This window comes from Callithrix jacchus, chromosome 9 (genome assembly GCF_049354715.1).
Source record: "Callithrix jacchus isolate 240 chromosome 9, calJac240_pri, whole genome shotgun sequence".
NCBI lineage: Eukaryota > Metazoa > Chordata > Mammalia > Primates > Cebidae > Callithrix > Callithrix jacchus.
This window is the reverse complement of record NC_133510.1, coordinates 120573520-120592336: the sequence shown is the minus strand read 5'-3', so window position 1 is coordinate 120592336 and position 18817 is coordinate 120573520. Positions and strand designations below refer to the sequence as shown.

The 18817-nt window shown below is 44.0% G+C and overlaps 1 protein-coding gene and 1 long non-coding RNA gene across 6 annotated transcripts in view; one reads left to right on the top strand and one right to left on the bottom strand.

Moving 5' to 3' along the window:
* The window catches only part of LOC118144359 (uncharacterized), a 31861-nt gene extending 21375 nt beyond the window's left edge, over positions 1-10486 (bottom strand). For all 3 annotated transcript variants that reach the window (XR_004729123.3, XR_004729124.3, XR_004729122.3), the window contains exons 1-2: positions 10243-10486; positions 9041-9139 (exon numbers count right to left, since the gene is read on the bottom strand). This is a non-coding gene — a long non-coding RNA (uncharacterized LOC118144359). The remainder of the gene's footprint in view (positions 1-9040; positions 9140-10242) is intronic.
* Positions 1-18817, top strand: part of KSR2 (kinase suppressor of ras 2) — a 525084-nt gene that overhangs the window by 431417 nt on the left and 74850 nt on the right. For all 3 annotated transcript variants that reach the window (XM_035257773.3, XM_035257771.3, XM_035257772.3), the window contains exons 10-13: positions 4735-4903; positions 13387-13428; positions 14095-14167; positions 17947-17995. In XM_035257773.3, the coding sequence (XP_035113664.1) occupies positions 4735-4903; positions 13387-13428; positions 14095-14167; positions 17947-17995 (333 nt within the window). The remainder of the gene's footprint in view (positions 1-4734; positions 4904-13386; positions 13429-14094; positions 14168-17946; positions 17996-18817) is intronic.

Here is an 18817-nt window from a genome sequence, read left to right as displayed (position 1 = left end):
TAATATTATTTATTAATATGGATGTAAAAATACTTAACAAAATATTTAGAAAATAGAGTTCAGCAATGTATAAAAGTGGAGTTTATTTCAGGAACAAAAGATTGGCTCAGTATCTGAAAAATGAATTAACATAATTCACCACATTAACAAGCTAAGAATAACAAATAACGTGGTTATACCAACTGATACAAAAATTGTTTAACAAAATTCAACAACCATTCATGATAGAAATCAGGAAAAAAATGAGGAAATTTGTCAACTTTGTAAAAAACACCTAAAATAATACTGCAGCTAACATTATACTTGGTGATGAAAAAAATGAATGTTTTCCCCTAAGACTGGGAACAAGCTAGGACGCCCACTCTCACCATTCTTATTCCACATAGTGCTAGAAGTTCTGGCCAATGCAGTAAGGCAAGAAAAGGAAACAAGACATGCAGATTGGAAAGGGAGAAATAAAAGTGTCCTTATTTGCAAATGACATTGTTATCTACATAGACGATCCCAAAGAAAATGCAAAAATCCCAAAGAAAATATATATATATATATATATATATATATATATATATATATATATATTTAAAGTTCTTATAATTAGTGAATTCAGCAAGGTCACAGAATACAAGATCAATACAAATCAGTTATGTTTCTCTATAGTAGCAATTAACATATGGAAACCTAAATTAGAAACAAGCCATTTACAATTGCCGAACAAATGGAAATACTTTGGTGTATATCTGACAAAACATGTATAGGGCTTGTATGCTGAAAACTACAAAATGCTGGTAAAAGGAAACAAAGATCAAAATAAATGGAAACAGATACCACTATGGGTTGGACTGTATTCTCCACAAAGATATGCTAAAGTCCTAACCCACAGGACCTGTGAATGTGATCTTTGGAAATAGGAACTTTGTAGATATAATCAAGTTTAGATGAGGGTATACTGGAAGGGTGGTTCCTTAATTCAATGTGACTTTCATCCTTAAGAGGAGAAGAGAAACGGGGACACACAGGGAGAGCACCATGTGACAACAAAGGCAGAAGGTAGAGTGATACAACTGCAAACTAAGTAATGACAAGGATTGCTGGCCACCACCGGAAGGTAGGAAGAGGCAAAGAAGGATTCTACCCAAAGTCTCAGAGGGATCCTGAGACACAGCCTTGACAGTACTTTGACTGGGAACTTTTGGCCTCCAGACCTGTGAGAAAATAAATGTCCATTGTTTTAAGCTACTCAGTTAATGGTACTTTGTTACAACAGACCTAGGAAACTGATACACATACCATGTTCATGGATTGGAAGATTCAACATAGTTAAGAAGTCAGTTCTCCCAAAAATCCATATATAGGTTTAACACAATTTGTATCAAGAATGCAGCAAGATTATTTTTATAAATAAAGACATGATTATTCTAACAGTTATGTGAAAAGGCAAAGGAACTAGAATATCTACAATCACTTTATTCTTTTGAAAAATAATAAAGTGAGAGCAATCAGTCTACCTGATCTCAAGACTTATTATGTAGCTAGAGTAATCAAGACCAAAAAGGATATACAGATGGCAAGTAAAACACATGAAAGTATGTTCAATATCTTAGCCATTAGGTAATGCAAATTAAAGCTGCAATGGTATATCACTACACTCCAATTAAAATAGCTAAAATAATAAATAGTGACACCACCAAACACTGGCTAAGATGCAGAGAAAAGTCAATCATTCCTACACTGCTGATGTAAAATGGTGCAGCCACTCTAGCGAACAGTTTTTGTGTTTTCTTTTAAAACTAAACATATTACTATATTATCCAGAAACTGTACTTCTGAGCATTTATTCCAGAGAAATAAAAATGTATGTTCATATAAATCCTGTAAATAAATGTTTATAGCAGCTTTATCCACAATAGTGAAAAATATAGAACAACTTAGATGTCCTTCAGTGGGTAGATGGTTAAGCAAACTCTGGTACATCCATATCATAGAGTACTACTCAGCAATCAAGAGGAAGAAACCATTGATACATGCAACAATTTGGATGAGTCTATGGAGAATTATTCCGAGTGAAAAAAGTCAATCTGAAAAGGTTACATACTGAATGATTCCACTGATAAAAGGATGAAATGATAAAATTATAGAAATGGAGAATAGAGCTAGGCACAGTGGTGCACAACCCTAATCCCAGCTACTTGTTGAGGCTGAGGCAATGGGATTGCTTGAGCCCAGGAATTTGAGACCAGCCTGGGCAATATAGCAAGATTCTATCTCAAAAAAACAAAAACAGAAACCACACATAGCTAGTGTTTATTATGCTGGACAGATATGCAGAACAGATTAGAGGTGCCAGGGGTTAAAGATTAGGGGAGAATGGTGAGGAGAGAGCAGGAAAATGGGCATGGCTATAAACGGGCAACATGAGGGATCTTCATTTTGATGGATCTGTTCTGTATCTTGACTGTATCAGTTCAGTATCTGGGTTGTGATATTGTACTGTAGTTTCATAAGATGTTATCAGTAGAGAAAACTGAGTAAAGGAAACATAAGATTTCTCTCTTCTTACAACTACATGTGAATCCACAATGATCTCAAAATACAAAGTTTAATTAACATAATCACTACCATTTACTGATGACAGACTGCCTCTACCCAGTACAAAGGAGGTAGGTAGATATATAACTCCTTTCAACTTCACCACAGAACTACAAGCTGGATGTTCTTAGCCCACGTTAAGGATAGCGAGGCTGAGCACATTGGCTCACACCTGTAATCCCACCACTTTGGGAGGCCAAGGGAGGAGGATCCCATGAGCCTAAGAGTTTGAAACTAGCCTGAGTCACATAGTGGGACCCTGTCTCTACAAAAAAAGGTCTTTAAAGCTGGGCATGATGGTGTATGCCTGTGTCCCAGCTACTGAGGATGCTAAGGTGAGAGGAACATTTGAGTCCAAGAGGCCGAAGGTGCAGTGAGCTGTGGTCGTGCCATTACCCTCCAGCCCAGGCTTCAGAGTGAGAACACATCTAAAATAAATAACTAAATAAATAAATAAGGAGAGACTCACTGACCCAGAAGCAGTATGAACCTAGTGGCAGTGGAGTGGGCTTTGGTAGGATGAAACGTACAACCTAGCTGGCCACTCAGTAAGCGTCTGGACAGAGAATGTTCATTTCCCCTTCTGCCCTTGACCTCCTGTGCCGGTGGGTGTCTCCACACCTACTCTTGGAGTTGATAGATAAGCATACCTGCTGACCACACTAAACCATTTTTGGGCACCTGGACCACTTGAGGAGTGGACCTCTGAGTAATAGAGGGATCAAGTGGCCACTGTCCTGTGGGTGAACAGATGAAGGCTCCCCTGGGAACACTTAGCTCTCGTGGCTTTGAGAGGCAAGAATCCCTTTTAAGTGATGTGGACGTTTGCCGCTTTTGTTCATCTCTTGCCATCTGTTGAAAGCAAAATGTCCCAAAGAGGTGAAATGCTTTCCAAGCTTCACGCAGCACCAATCTATCCCTTTTCAGGAGAACACGCCTGCAAATGCATACAGCTACTCTTCCTCCCTGCCTGCCTCCCTCCCTCCTGTGCCTCCACGTCATTTAATCTTCACGTAGCCCTGTGCACTTGATGTTATCATTATTCCCATTTTACAGAGGACAGAGCCGAGGAATGGAAAGGTTGAGCACTTTGCCCAGGATGCACAGAAAAGAGGTGGCTGTGGGATGTGAGTCCAGGTTTTCCTGACTGGATCCTGCTATTGATTTCCTGGTACTGCTATAACAAATGAGCTGGGTGGCTGAAACAACAGAAATTTATTGTCACATAGTACTAGAGGCCAGAAATTCAATGTCAAGATGCCAGCAGGATTGCCTTCTAGAGGCTCTGAAGGACATTCTGTTCCATGCTTCTCTCCCAGCCTCTGGTGGCCCTGGCAGTCCTTGGCTTGTGGCTGCATCAGTCCAATCTCTCCCTCCGTCTTCATGTGACTTTCCTCCCCATGTGTCTTTCCCCCTCCCCCTATCTTTTATAAGGTTATTTGTCATTGGATTTAGGACTTGCCCAAATCCAGGATTATCTCACTCAGGACCCTTACTTCAAATTACATCTGCAAAGACCCTATATTCCAAATAAGATTAGATTCAGAGGTCCCGGGTGGACGTCTTTTGGGGTTTGCTGTTCAACTCTCTGCCCTGCTCAGAATTCCACCTCAGTAGGTTATTCCAAAAATGCACAGATGGATTCTATCTCCATCCTTGTTTTTGAGCTGGTCCGGGGTGAGGAGAGGCTGAGCTGATTCCAGCTGTGACCCGAGCTAAGACACTGAAGGCTCACTCTCACATTCTCTCTGAAGCTGTCAGGCTGTTGGTTCTTTGATAAACACTTGGGAGGAGAGGTGTTGGGATGGGAGGGGTACCCTGGACACCTCTGCATGGGGTTTTTCAGAATCAAAGAGGCACAGGGTGCGCGGCTGTCACCTGTGTGGTTTTCATTATGCAGTCAACCTTTCACTCTGGAGTCCAAGCAGTGGACAGGAAATTGACTCCAGAGGCTGTTCTTTCCACAGCTGGATGCAGCCCAGAGGGCGGATGAAGGAAGAGGAACTGTAGAAGGGTCTGGTGGTTGAGGAAAGGGCAAGGGTTGTTGTGGGGGCTGGGGTGGGGACCTCCCCTGCTCAGCCCACTCTTTCTGCTGTGTCTCGGGCTTCCCTGCCTGTCCCTGACTCCTGCCCTGTTTTCTCTCTGCAGGACCACATCCCCGTCCCTTACCAGCCAGACTCCAGCAGCAACCCCTCCTCCACGACGTCCTCCACGCCCTCCTCGCCAGCACCCCCCCTCCCTCCTAGCGCCACACCGCCTTCTCCCCTACACCCTTCCCCACAGTGCACACGGCAGCAGAAGAACTTCAACCTGCCAGGTACCTCCATGCTTGGGGAGACATGGGGTCTGCAGCATTGGAGGGGCAGAGATGGGGGGGTTCACTCCGGAGCCCTGATGCAGCAAGTCTATGCTGGAAGGTAATGGCTCCATGACCAGAGAGGGGCAAGGAAGGACATGGGTCAACCCTGATTGTGTCCTAAGCAATTATCCCATATCACGTATTTAATCTTTGGAACAGCCATAAGGTAAGCATTATCAGCTCATTTCACAGATGAAGAAACAGAGGCTCAAAGAGATGCAGGAACTCCTAGAGACTCTGTCTTTTGGCAAGGCACACCTCATGGTCTTTGCCTAAGTCTAAGTCACAGAAGGGAGCCACTGGCTCTGGAACTGACAGTTGTCTTATGAGCTAAATTGGTTAAAATTGGTATCGAGAGTCTGTGCTGGAGGTCTTAGGGGCACACATCTGAGCAGGGCTGCAGATTGAGTTTTAACTCAGATGTCAGGATGGGTCTATGACTGAGTGGTTTGGACTCCTGGAGTCAAGCTCCAGGTCTATTGCATTCTTGCTGTGTCTCACCTCTGAAAAGATGTAGGTGGTTGAACAAGATGATCTGGAAGGTTCCTCTAGCTTAGGAATTCCAGGGCGCCTAGGCTGTTGACCAGGGAGTATGCACTGAGCTATGAGATGATAGTAGAGAAGCCACTCATGGGACACTGTGGCTTCTTGGCCTCCTTCATCATTAGACCTAAGAATGGGACATTGTTCTTCCTTCAGGTAGACCAGACCTAAGAATCTCCCCATCTCTTCCCGGGTCCAGCCTAGCCCAATTTCCTGTGCTAGGGCCCTAAGAATGTTTCCAACTCAGCCATATTTGTGTCACTGCAGCAGACTTCAAGAAGAAGGCAGTGGGACTGGTGTGGCCACTTGGAACCAGGTGTTGTTCAATATGGTATCCACTAGCCATGTGTGGCTATTTGCATTTAAATGCACTAAAATTAAATGTCATTTAAAAATTAGTTTATCAGTTGCACTAGCCACATTTCAAGGGCTCAGTAGCCACATGTGGCTGGTGGCTGCCATACTAAATGGCTCAGGTATAGAACATTTCCATTACCACCAAACGTTCCACTGGATGCCCTGGCCTAGTGTCTGATTTCCTCCTGAGTCAACGAGCTTCACGCCATGAAAAAAATCCCAGGCTCCTGGGTTAAAGCTTAACCAAACATGAGTGAATGGCCAGGAGGCAAATGGAGGTCCCGCCCCACACCTGGGCAGCACCCACGTGCCACCACCCATCTGAGGACAAGCCAATCACAGCACCTGCCCACACTGTTTTGATTTGGGCCATGTCCACAGAGATGGGGGATATTTTGAATTCTTGGAACTCTGGGTTTTTTGTTAAGTTCAAGTCTGAATTTAACAGCCTTATATCCACCTAGTGCGAGGGCCACTCACCTGGCAGCCACCAAGGACTGCAACACGAGTCACTGGCTGCATTGCCTTAGTAAGCGCCACCAATTCATTGCCCGGCATTTTCACAGACAGAAGACCCCCACCGCCATCTCCAGGGTTGTTCATTTTTACTTCTTCAGAAGGGGATGAAGGGACTAAAAAGACCCTTAGACATCCCACAACCACCCACACTTGGAGGAGGTTGGCTCATGCTTTCCAACAGCTACTTCACTCTCTGGAAACATTGATTTTAGGAGTATTTTCTCTAAAATTGTTTGGCACTTGTTTATGGACCAAGGGATGGGGAAGAGCCGTTTTATGGGAGAACTATGCACAAAAACACCACAGCTCTTTTCACTCCTTAAAGAATCTGCTGGCATCTTCAGATGAGAGATCTGCCTAGCCAGGTATAATCAGGGTAGCCCTTAGCTCCTTCCTTCCCTCAGCCAGAGCCTTCAAGGAGGGGGGCTTGACAATTTGCTGTGCTAGCGTGCCAACTTATCCCCTCCTGCTCCATGACAGGTCGTGACAAGGTCCTGGATCTCTTTGGGGACTGGGCTAAGGGGTCCTTTGGGGAAAAGCACTTTGGCATGGCAGTAAGAGTGTGGGCTCTGCAGCCAAGCTGTTTAGATTCAAATCTGAGTTTTACCACTTAATGTCTGTCTGATGTTGGGCAAATAACTTGCCTCTCTGGGCCTCAGTGTTCTCATCTACAAAATGGAGATAATAGTAGTATGCACCTTAGATAATTGGTTTTAGAAAGAAATGTCATAATATATGGATGAAGCTTAGTAGAGTGACAGTCTCATTGAAGGTCTCAACAAGTCTGAGCTCCCTGCATTATTATGAAACACAATCGTAATAAACCACACTGGCTGCCTTTATGTGCACTTCTTGTCATCACTGCTAATTAATGTGGGGGCCTGGACAGAATTGCAGAATGAAAGATGAAATCCCCATATGTCTTCACATAGGAGTATGAACATAACTAAACATTTGGGGAAGGTAATTTGGCATTTTCTGTTAAAGTTTTTATTTTTGTTGTTTGTTTTTTTGAGATGGAGTCTCGCTCTGCTGCCAAGGCTGGAGTGCAGTGGCTCACCGCAATCTCCATCTCCCGGGTACAGGCAATTCTGCTGTCTCAGCCTCCTGAGTAGCTGGGACTACAGGTGTGTGCCAACATGCCCAGCTAATTTTTGTATTTTTAGTAGAGATGGGGTTTCACCATATCGGTCAGGCTGGTCTTGAACTCCTGACCTCAGGTGATTCATCCACCTTGGCCTCCCAAAGTGCTGGATTACAGGCGGGAGCCACCACGCCCAGCCCTGTTAAAGTTTTAAATGTGCATTCCTTTGACCATTATAACACTTCTAGGAATTTATATGCAGGAACACTTGCACTAGGGTGCAGAGATGTGTGTATAAGGACATCATTGTAACAGTGAAAATGGAAATTAACCCAAATGCCCATCAAGAGGTGAATGGTTGAATACACACATATATCTGTATAACCAAATAGTCTGCAAACTTTTGAAAGAATGTAGTACTCTCTATAGATTTCCTGACATGGAAAGACATCCATAATGTTTCTTAAGTAGAAAATAAGTGATTTGCAAAGTCGTCAGTATAACATTCTATTTATTGTAAAATATTTACATATATGTATGTATGTGTACCAGTGTGTGTATGTGTTCACATGTGCGCAATAAAGTCTGTAAGAGCTTCATGGCAGTTGTTGAGGAGAGGGACTTTATCTTAGGCACTGCTACAATGTCTATGAGTGCGCATCCATTTTAGAATCGAATAATAATAAAATTCAGGGCTGAAATGGAAAACAAAATAGAGCCTTTTGGAAGCGCAGTTGGATCTACCCCCAGGGACATGAGTCCCAGTCTTGACTGAGAGCTTCTGTTGATGAAAAATGGAGCTTTGGTTGTGGGTCCCAGCCAGATGTTGAGTTTTCTGAAGGTTATTTAAGCTAAAGCCTAGGCATAATGATGTCTCCAGCACTGAATCATCTAGAACATTCTTGTCTAAAAGGGGCTGGGGGTTGACCAGCCATTTGACTCATCTGTTAGCCTCAGGACATGCGGTAAAAATGCTATTAGAACCACAAGCGTGGCGTGTGCAGCGTGGTATTCGTGACTGTGAGCTGCCAGTTGGGTGGAACTCCTGTTCTCTACCTTTCCCTGAGTCCTGGGGCAGTGTGGGACATGGCCCAGTATAAGGTGGCATCAAGAGTGCTGCATGGATAGACAGACCTGGGGTTGGATCCCAGCTTTGCTTCTTCCTAACTGTGCAGTTTTGAACATGGCATTGCCTCTGTTTAGGTCTCTTTCTCATCAGTAACAAGGGGCTAACAATTCAGAGTTGTGGTTACATCCACCATGGCAAGACAGATGAAGAGGCTTTGGGAATGGTTGTCTTACGGGTTTCTGAGGATGGAGTGTTCAAATACCTTCTTTCTTTGGAGCCACCTAGAGCCATCTTGAAACACACACACACACACACCCCAACTGCAGGAAATGGCATATTCTAATGGCTCAAATGAAGAAAGGAGGTGAAATCTGCCTTTAGTGGAGTTTGCAGGACTTCTGAGCCCTCACTTGTGCCACTTGGGCTCATGAGAGTATTTCCTCCCTTCCCCTTTCCATCAGTCTGTCCCAAGTCCCTCTTTTATGCTCATCACTCTGTGCCATGATCTGGTTTACATACTCACTTGTTAAGTGTTTCCTCCATCAGAATGCGAGCTCCATGAGACCAGGCAGTGTGCCTTCATTCACCAATCCATGCTCAAAACCCAACGCATTGCCTGCAACTGAAGGCACTCATTAAGTGCTTGTCAAATGAATGACCTGAATTTCATGCACCGCCCAAGGCTGCAGTTTTCTCTCTTTAATTTTTCTTCTTGGCCTTCAGACTGCATTCATCCATTCATTTCATTAACGGTATTTATTAAGCACCTACTGTGTACCAGCTACTGTACTAGGCACTAGATTTGGAGCAGCGAACAAACCAGATATGTCCCCTGTATTTACTTCCTATTGTTATTGTAACAAAGCACACAGATTTATTATCTTACGGTTCTAGAGGCCAGATATCCAAAACGAGACGAGCTTCACTGGGCTAAAAACCAAGATGTCAACAGGGCTGGTTTGTTCTGGAAGGTCTCAGGGAGAATCCATCTCCTTGCCTTTTCCTGGCGTCTAGGGGTTGCCCACATTACTTTGCTTACTACCCCTCCTCATTCCGGCCTGTGTGATTCCATGATCACATCTCCTTCTCTGACCCTGCCTCCCTCTTCTAAGGACCCTTGTGATGACATCAAGCCTACCCAGATGATCTAGGATAATCTCCCCATCTCAAGATCCTTAAGTAATCTCATCCTAAAAGTCTCTTGTGCCATGTAATGAAATGGATTTATAGTTTCCAGGGATTAGGACCCGAACATGTTATGATAGGGGGGGCAGGCATTATTCTCCCTACAACAGCCCAGTTCTCTTGAAAAGTATAGCTTAGTGAGAAAGAGAAGCATTAATCAAATAAACATATGCATGAAAATAGGATAATAGATTGTGATGAGAGCTGGGAAGGCTAAGAGCCTTTGCAAGAGTCCTTGAGCAAATGCAAGAGAACAAACTGAGGTTGGAGGGTCACTGGCTGGCTGAGTTCTGCAGGTCGGGAGCTAAGGCAAAGACCCAGTCACAAGAAGGGGCCCAAGTGCCATAAACAAGAGAAAGTGGCCTCCAGAGAGACTCAGAGCTGCAGGGTCTGGGCCTGGTAGAAATGTAGATTTTATGTAAGACTCCATAGGATTGAGTTGAAAGGTTTAGGCAGAGGACAACTTGACCCTTTTTCCTTCCTTCTAGAAGACCCCCTACCTGCTCTCTTGGGAGAGCTCAGGGTAGGCATGGGGCTTACCTCCAGAGGGGAAGCTCCTTCAGAGTGGTCTGCTTGTCTCTTTAATTTCATCTGCAGCCTCCCAGGTCCTGAGTCATCTTGGGTGCCAGCAAGCCAGGAGCCACTTGGCTCTCCTGAGCAGCCCACTCAGGGTCACCAGCTGTTCTTTAGGGCCACTTCTTGCTGGTGTCTGTCATCAGCAGGAAGAAAAGGTCTCCCAGCAATGTCTTTCCTCCTCTTCTGGCCATGCGTTTCCCTTTCGGTCACCAGGAACAAGCTGTTCCATGGCATATGGGGAGGAGTGAAGGAGGGCGTTGGCTCCGGGTGTGGAGGCATTTGCTGGTGTCCCGTTGCCTGACGCCTGTCCCTTCTCAGACTCTCTGAAGCAGCCCTTGCGCTCCATTGCCCAACCCCTCCCTTCCAAAAAGAACATAACTGTCAGCTAACCTTTTCTGCAGACACTGAATTCCCCCATCACTGTCAGAGCTGGGGAGGGAAAAGATCAGCCAAGCCTCTTGAGAACCTCGTGTTGTTTTTCCTGTTTTAATTTTAGCACCTTATTGACTAATAAAATAGTTTCATGCAATAAAGACTTGTGTTATCTAACAGTAAACGGTCTCTGAAGTCATGAAGGGTGCTTTTCTTTTAAAGCTTTACTCTGTGACCTTGAATATGTTGCTTCTTGCCCTGGTCTCCCATTTTCCAGAATCAAAAATGTATCCATCTGGACTCCAAGTATTTAATATAAGCTGGATTTGGACTAAGCCCAACGTTTCTGCTGTTTCGCCTATAATAAAAAGAGTTGATTAATTCAACAAATGTGTGTTGCACACTGACTGGCGGAAGGCACAGAACCAGGAGTTTGGGATCCTGAGATAGTAGGATTCACTCCCTATCCTGAAGGAATCTATTAGTAAATTTTAACCTCCGAGAGGGTGTTCCGTCTGCTTCCCCAAAGCAAAAGATTTAGTTTAGCACTTGGAACTATTCGATTGCTTTTAATTATAAATCATTCTTGTCTATGAGTTAAGAGAGCTTAGAAATTTATTTATCTCACAGCTAATACTACCTTCAATGCACCTTTATCTCTTAATGATGGTCCTTGCTCTTTGAGGAAGGGACTGTTATTCTTCTCATTATATACATGTGGACAGTGAGACTTAGAGTCTCCACAAATAACCAAAGGCAGAGCAAAGATTTGACCCTACAGGATCAGCTTCCAGACTTTAGGTAATAGGTGCTCAGTGCCACAAAGACAATTAGCACCGAGACAAAGGATCTTTCAGCAATGCGATTTTTTTTATCCCAGCCTGCAGGAAGGGTACTCTCACTAGCCATTTTGCCCTGAGAGTACAATGAACAAAGGAAAACAGACATATTTATTCCTTACGCATTTGGGGTTGTCCTTACTGCTGTGTCTGATCTCCATTGGCTGGAGCCAGACCTCACAATCTAAACTAAAACCCAATTGGCAAATAAGTTAAAACTTTTCTAAATCCTAAAAGCAGTAGAGAGCTGGGTCACACCTGTGAGCACATCCAGCACAGATATCTTGGTTAAAGTACTAGGACATAGAATGTACTACATGCTGGTAAGCATGGCATGTCTAACAGCTATGTAGGATAGGGCTTAACAAAGAGTTATTAGCACACTTATGATTTATTCTTTAACAAGAAAGAAAACTTTAAAGAGGAACTTTTTTACTTCCCACATAATACTACCTTCAATACACTTCTATCTCATAAGGATGGTCCTTGCCCTTTGAGGAAGGGACTGTTATTGTCCTCATTTTACACATGTGGACACTGAGACTCAGAGTCTCCACAAATACCCAAAGGCAGAGCAAAGATTTGACCTTATAAGATCAGCTTCTAGACTCTAGGTTCTGAGCTATTGTGCTAATATTTGATAAACGAACTCCAGTGGTGGATTGACCCTGAATGTCGACAAATAGTTTCTGGAAGTGGATTCACCAGTACAGACTTATCTGACCATATCGCTGCCCTCTTCATTTACTTGAGGACACAAAGCTCTGTGTTCTCTTCCCCCAACACCCCTTAGCCCCTTATTCCAGGCACTGTTTCCCAATGGGGTAAGTGCTAATGTTAGAAACCTTTAAGTGTCTGAGACCCCTGGCCTCTGGTGAGTAGATTAGAAGTAAAAGGAATTGTCAGGGAACCAGCAGTGAAGTCCAGAAAATTTCTTTTATATAATTTTTCCTGAATTCAGAAGTTAATTTATGCTTGTGGTAGGTAGAATAATGTTCATTCCCAAAAGATGTCCATATCTTGATCTCAGAATCTGGGAAGATGCTGCTTTATAGGACAGTAGAAACTTTGCATATGTGATTAAGTTATGGACTTGAGCTGGAGGGATTATCTTAGATTATCTGGGAAGTCCCTAATGTAATCGCAAAGGTCCTTATCAGAGGGAAGCAAGAAGGTCAAAGGCAGAAGATGGAGATGGCACAGCAGAAGCAGAGGTTGGCGTGATGGAGCCATGAGCCAACAAATGCAGGCAGTCTCAAACAACTGGAAAAGACAAGGAACAGATTTCTTAGAGCCCCTAGGAGGAACTAAATTTGATTTTAGCCCTGTAAGACTTGTTTCAGATTGTTGTCCTCCAGAACTGTAGGAGGATTCATTTGTGTTGTTTTAAGCCACTCAGTTTATAGAAATTTGTTACAGCCACAAAAAAAAAAAAAAAAAACTAATACCATGCTTGGTACAGAAATTTTGGAAAGTACAGAAAAAACATAAAGGATTTTTTAAGCCACTGTAATCATTCTGCCAAAAGGGGAAAAAATTAATATTTTAGATTATGGCTTTGCAGACTTTTTCTCTCTCTCTGTGTGTGTGTGTGTGTGTGTGTGTATAATTACACATTTCACAAAAGTCGTATTGTATTCAGAATGTGTGTTTGAGTTGGAGCAGTCTGATTTTAGAAAGTGTGAGATGTCAGTTGGGGGGGTTGGCATGGATGTTTAGAGTTCTTGTTTCTTTACACATGTTTGCAGTCCCTTATCTGCAGGGATGTCTGCAGAAGTATGGAAACTCTTGAAGGTGGGCAGAGAATGACCACGTGGTAGCTGTAAGAGCTCAGTTTGGTTCCTGAAGGGATGTTTCCTTGGGGACACTCACTTCAATGTTTTCTTTCTTTTGCAAGCATCCCACTACTACAAATACAAGCAGCAGTTCATCTTCCCAGGTGAGTTTCATTTGCGCTAGAAGCAGCCCCTTCTGAACACGCCCTGCTGGGTTATAGCAGATGCTGGGATGAATGGAGGCAGATGTTGTGCGGGGTGCCTGAAATCAAAGAGGGTGGTAGTAGAGTCACCACACTCCAGGATAATGGCTGAACATGGAAGTGGAAAAGAAAAAGTGGGAAGACCTAAGGGCACTGTGGGACCCAAGGAGGTCCCAAGGCACAGTGGAAAGGCCTGAGAGGGTGTAGTACTGTGGAAAAATGGGCGAGGGTGAGGAGGGGTCTAGAGCCATGTAGCAGGTCAGAGATTGTCAAAGGGTCCTGAGCTGAGTACGGAGAAGATTTGAAACCGGGGGCCTTATCATCCCAAAGGGAACTCAGGAGAAAGGAAGTTCAGAGATGACTAATGAATGCTTCAGGCCAGATGCCTGGTGGTTCTAGCAGCCCCCTTTTCAACAATGGAGAATTTTGTTGAGGACGTCATCCAGAAAACTGGTCCAGCTGAGCAGATAAAGTCCAGGTGGTCCAGGAAAGGAGAAAGGAGATTGGCCAAGGACAGAGATCCAAGATCTGGTGAAATATTAGCTGCCACATCTCCCAGGAATTAGGCCTTTGCAGGGGTTGTGGACTTCATATTTGTTTTCTGAATGTCCAATCTCTGGTTTTCAGATGTGGTGCCGGTGCCAGAGACACCGACCCGGGCGCCCCAGGTCATCCTGCATCCGGTGACCTCAAATCCAATGTAAGTGGGACAGAGACCTCTTTCCCCTTCCTTGAGCTTCCCAGCCCTGGCTCTACAATCCACTCAGTTTCCCTGTCTTCTTTCCTCCTATTTCCAGATTTGATGGAGCTGGGGGCAGAGGGAGAAGTACAAGGTGGGCAGAGAGACATAGGAAATAACTTCGGCAAAAAGAAAGAGCATGACAGCCCAGGCAAAGAGATGGAGAGAGAGGCAGTGCTGTTCTTCACAAGCCAGCTATGCCTTGTGTCTCTGACCCTGCCTGTCAAATGCAATTTCCAGGGGCTGGGCCCTTTCCTAGGACCCATAATCCCCCTATGATTAGAAAGACCACTTTCCCCAGGTGGTAGCTAGAGCTTAATGAAGGGGCAATTATTCCATGTCACTGAACATGGAATAACTTTCAAAAGTCTTATTTAGGTTTATACCAGGAATCAGCAAACTGTAGCCTCTGGGATGGATCCAACCTTCTGCTTGCTTTTATGTAAAGTTTTATTTGAACACAGTCATGCCTATTTGTTTACAATGTGTTGTGTGTGGTTGCCTTCTCAGTACAGCAGCAGAGTCAAGTAGTTATAATAGAAACTGTATGGCTCGCAAAGCCAGAAATATTTACTCTATGGTCCTTTGCACAAAGAAATTTGCTAACCTCTGGTTCACATTACTATAAATATAATATAAGCAAATTTTGAAAAATTTGGACTATTCTTTAAAAAGGAGAAGGCACAATAATCACTCATGATCTCACCACTGTTAGAAGTTTTATGTGTGTTTTTCCATTTATATTTTACAGTTATGACCCACAATATATGTAAGCACTTACACCCTGCTTTGTTATCTTTATGCTGAACATCACATTTTAAACATTATTAGCCTCTCTATAGACATTGTTGGTTTTTGTTTCTTGTTTGTTTGTTTTTTGAGACAGAGTCTCATTCTGTCACCCAGGCTGGTATGCAGTGGCATGATCACAGCTCACTGCAGCCTCTGCCTCCTGGGCTTAAGTGATCCTTTCAGCTCAGCCTCCTAAGTAGTTAGGATTACAGATGTGTGCCACCACACCCAACTAATTTTTGTATTTTTTTTTTTTTTTGTAGAGACAGGGTTTTGCCATTTTGCCTAGGCTGGTCTTGAACTCCTAGACTCAAGTGATCCTTCCTCTTTAGCCTCCCAAAGTGCTGGGATTATAGGCATGAGTCACTGCACCTGTTTGACATCGTTTTTAATGGCTATAAAATGACATATTGATATAGAATAATTTTCTTAACCATTTCCTATTGCTGGATGTTTTACATTGCTTCCAATATTTCACTGTCGCAAATGGTGCTACAATCAACAACTTTGTGCATAGCATCATTAGGATACAGGCCCTCTTTCCAGGTGGTTTGTTGCTTGTGCAGCAGAAGTGAAGTCACCTTGGCCAGATGGTGCCGTGGCTCATACCTGTAATCCCAGCACTTTGGGAGGCTGAGATGGGAGAATCACAGTTACAGAGGTCAGGAGTTTGAGACAAGCCTAGCCAACATGGTAAAACCTCATCTCTACTAAAAATACAAACATTAGCCAAGCATGGTGGTATACACCTGTAATCCCAGCTACTCTGGAGGCTGAGGCAGGAGAATTGCTTGAACCTATGAGGCGGAGGTTGCAGTGAGCTGGGATCATGCCACTATACTCTAGCCTGGGTGACAAAGGGAAACTGTCTAAAGAAAAAAAAAAGTGAAGTCACTGAGTCACCTCAGTGACCAAAGTCACCTTCTTTGGTCGTGATGGAAGTCTGGGGCTTGCTAGGATCTGACCAGTTTCCCAACTCACCTTTGTGCCTACTTGGTTTTTCTTCTGGGTCCCCTAACTGCTTCATCTTTTCTCACTGGTCATTTGGACTTTGTTAGACTTAAATGGTACATCTCTGATTCAAAGGAACAGCAACTTGCCGGGGGATATTGTGCTAACATCTAGCTCTGGATCATTTCTCTGCTTCACATAAACCAATTCTACAATTTGTACAAGATGAACTCCAGGTTATTAACTGACAGTCCAGAGGTACCAGTGAAAAACAGTGAATAGCTGCTTGCAATCTGCTTAAATGTGCGTGGAGTGATGGCAAGTCTTTGCAGAGGGAAATAATTGAATAGCCCTGGATGCTGGAATCATGCCTTGATGCAAAGAGAGGAGGGTGGCCTGTTTTGGTTTTGAGCGTGAGGAGGGACTCCATTTGCATTGTCCCACCCAAGTCTCCCCCAGGGCATCAAATTCCCAGCATGTTAGCTGTCATTGTGCAGGTTCGTTCCATCTTCCCAGGCTGTGCTATAAATAATTGGTTAATACCATGGCAAATGCCACTTTGGGATTGACCTTTCTTTCCCCTTCTTTTAGTTCTTGTGATCTTTCAGACTCTCTCTCACCAGGACCCCCTCCAGCCATGTGGACTGACTCTGTCTGCAGAGTTACCCACTTCCTGCCATCTGAGGGTCAGAGGAGGGGAGAGGGAATCTATTAGGTTTTCACTGGGGAAATAGGAAAGGGGTGGGGTATCCATTGTGCTTTTTTTTTCTCACCTGTTTCAGCTATTCCATGCCCACAGCAACCCAGTTCTGTCTCCCTGCTGCACTTCAAAAACACATACATATCCTTAAGTCTAACCCCTGTAACATACCTCTAAGGTACACTGTGCCCCACACCCATCACATGTCAAATGTCATATGCATTTGACATTTCTCTCGCACCTCAAATGCGCACCCAATTATACCATCAGCATACAGCATCCCCCTCGACATCCTGTGTGTACCCTCAACTCACACGCACACAAGACAACCCTGCACAAAGCACATCCCATAATACATATGTGGTACTCACACAAACACATTGTGACCCCCGCCAGCATCTGTACCCAACGTGTTTTCTTACTAAGAACAGAACTGCAGCTCATGAGCTTGTGAATGCAACACGCACACACACACACACACACACACACACACACACACACACACACAGAGTCTTTCAGTTCAATACAGTCTTTTTATTTCCATTCCACGTATCCTAATTCCATGTGATTGACAAGATCTACCTCAAACACTGGAAACTTTCAAATACATTCGATAATTCTCTCATCTTGGAATTCCCACCACACTCCATTTATCCAACTCATACTTAACTTTTGGCCTTGTTACTTTTAGCCTGTCTGCATAGTATCTGAATAGTAGCTTTCCTTCCTTCAGAAGGAATACAGTATTTCTTAAGGTCAGAAGCCATGGCAGTTTCAGTTCTATATCCCTCCGAAGGCCTAACACTGTTCCTGAACTCACATCTATTAAATAGTCACATGAATGACCAGACAAACAAGAACACTAAGATCTTTCCAAGAAATTCCAAATTTGAGCGAACTTCAGAGATCTGATTAGTTCTTTCCTGGCAAACACATAGACCTCTGAGGACTTGTCTACTTAGGGCAGTTAGGCCAATTTATAAGAAAGCTGCTACATGAGTTGAAACCGAAGCAAATAAAGAAAAATGAGCCCTGAGCAGCCCGGAAAATCAACTTAAAACAATGTCCTTGTGTACTGTTTTGTGTGTGTGTATGTGTGTGTGTGTGTGTGTGTGTGTGTATGTATGTTTCTGTGGTGAGCTTATGGATTATTTCAGACACAAGTGTTAAAATGAAATGTGAGAGAAAGGCTTGGTGGTGACGACTTCCCATCTGGGGATTCTTCATACATAGCTAAACTCAATACACAGAGCTACCTTTTCACCTAGGGATCACATTTATTTTTCTTTCTTTACAGCTTGGAAGGAAATCCATTACTTCAAATTGAAGTGGAGCCAACGTCAGAGGTGAGAATTGGAAAGCAGTGAAACAACATTTTCCAGGGGCTGCCCAGAACTTGGCAAAGCCGACTGATGTTTTCAATGATGCAGAGGGCTTGGGGTCAGGTGGGGGCTGCGGTGGTCCTGACTGATGGATGTTCTAACTCTGGGACAATTAGCAAGTGGTGGCCCCTCCCAGTATTGAGCCGAATGGGCCATTATATGGCGGGCATCATAGAAAAGCCAGTTGTGCGGAAATTGGCAAGAGATTTGCATTCTTAGTTGAAAGATCAGCTCAGGGCCAGGTGAATACCAAGGGAGATGTGCCCCGCTGCCTTCAAAACAATAGTGAGAGGAGATGGGGGCCTCAGGGATGCCAGGCTTGGAAGTGTTGAAAATGCTCTGGGGCTTCTTCTCACCTGCCTAAGCGGCTGCAGGACTATATAAAATGCCCTGTCTGGGAACCATGGAGTTCTGATCACTCAGCTCTGTCACTGCACTGTGTCTTGCACTGAAAGGAATAGAGTCAGGGCTTCCAAGGAAAATCGTATTCCTTTCTGGGACTATTTGGTTATTGGAAAATGATCCTGGGAGAAACCAACGTCTCCTATATTGTTTCCCCTGAGTGTGCCATCAAGGGTAGCTTGTTCAGGTATTTTGGGTCAGGAAGACCTGTACCCAGTCAAGAGGCCACCTTCTCAAGCTGTTTCATCAGGTCCCAGGGTCTCTGGGAATCCCCACTGGCCAGGCACCTGCGGCTCCCACAATTCTGCAGGAGAATCGAAGAGGCAATTCACCCCCAAACACCCCCAGATATCATGCTGATACGGTAGGGTCCCTGCATCTTGA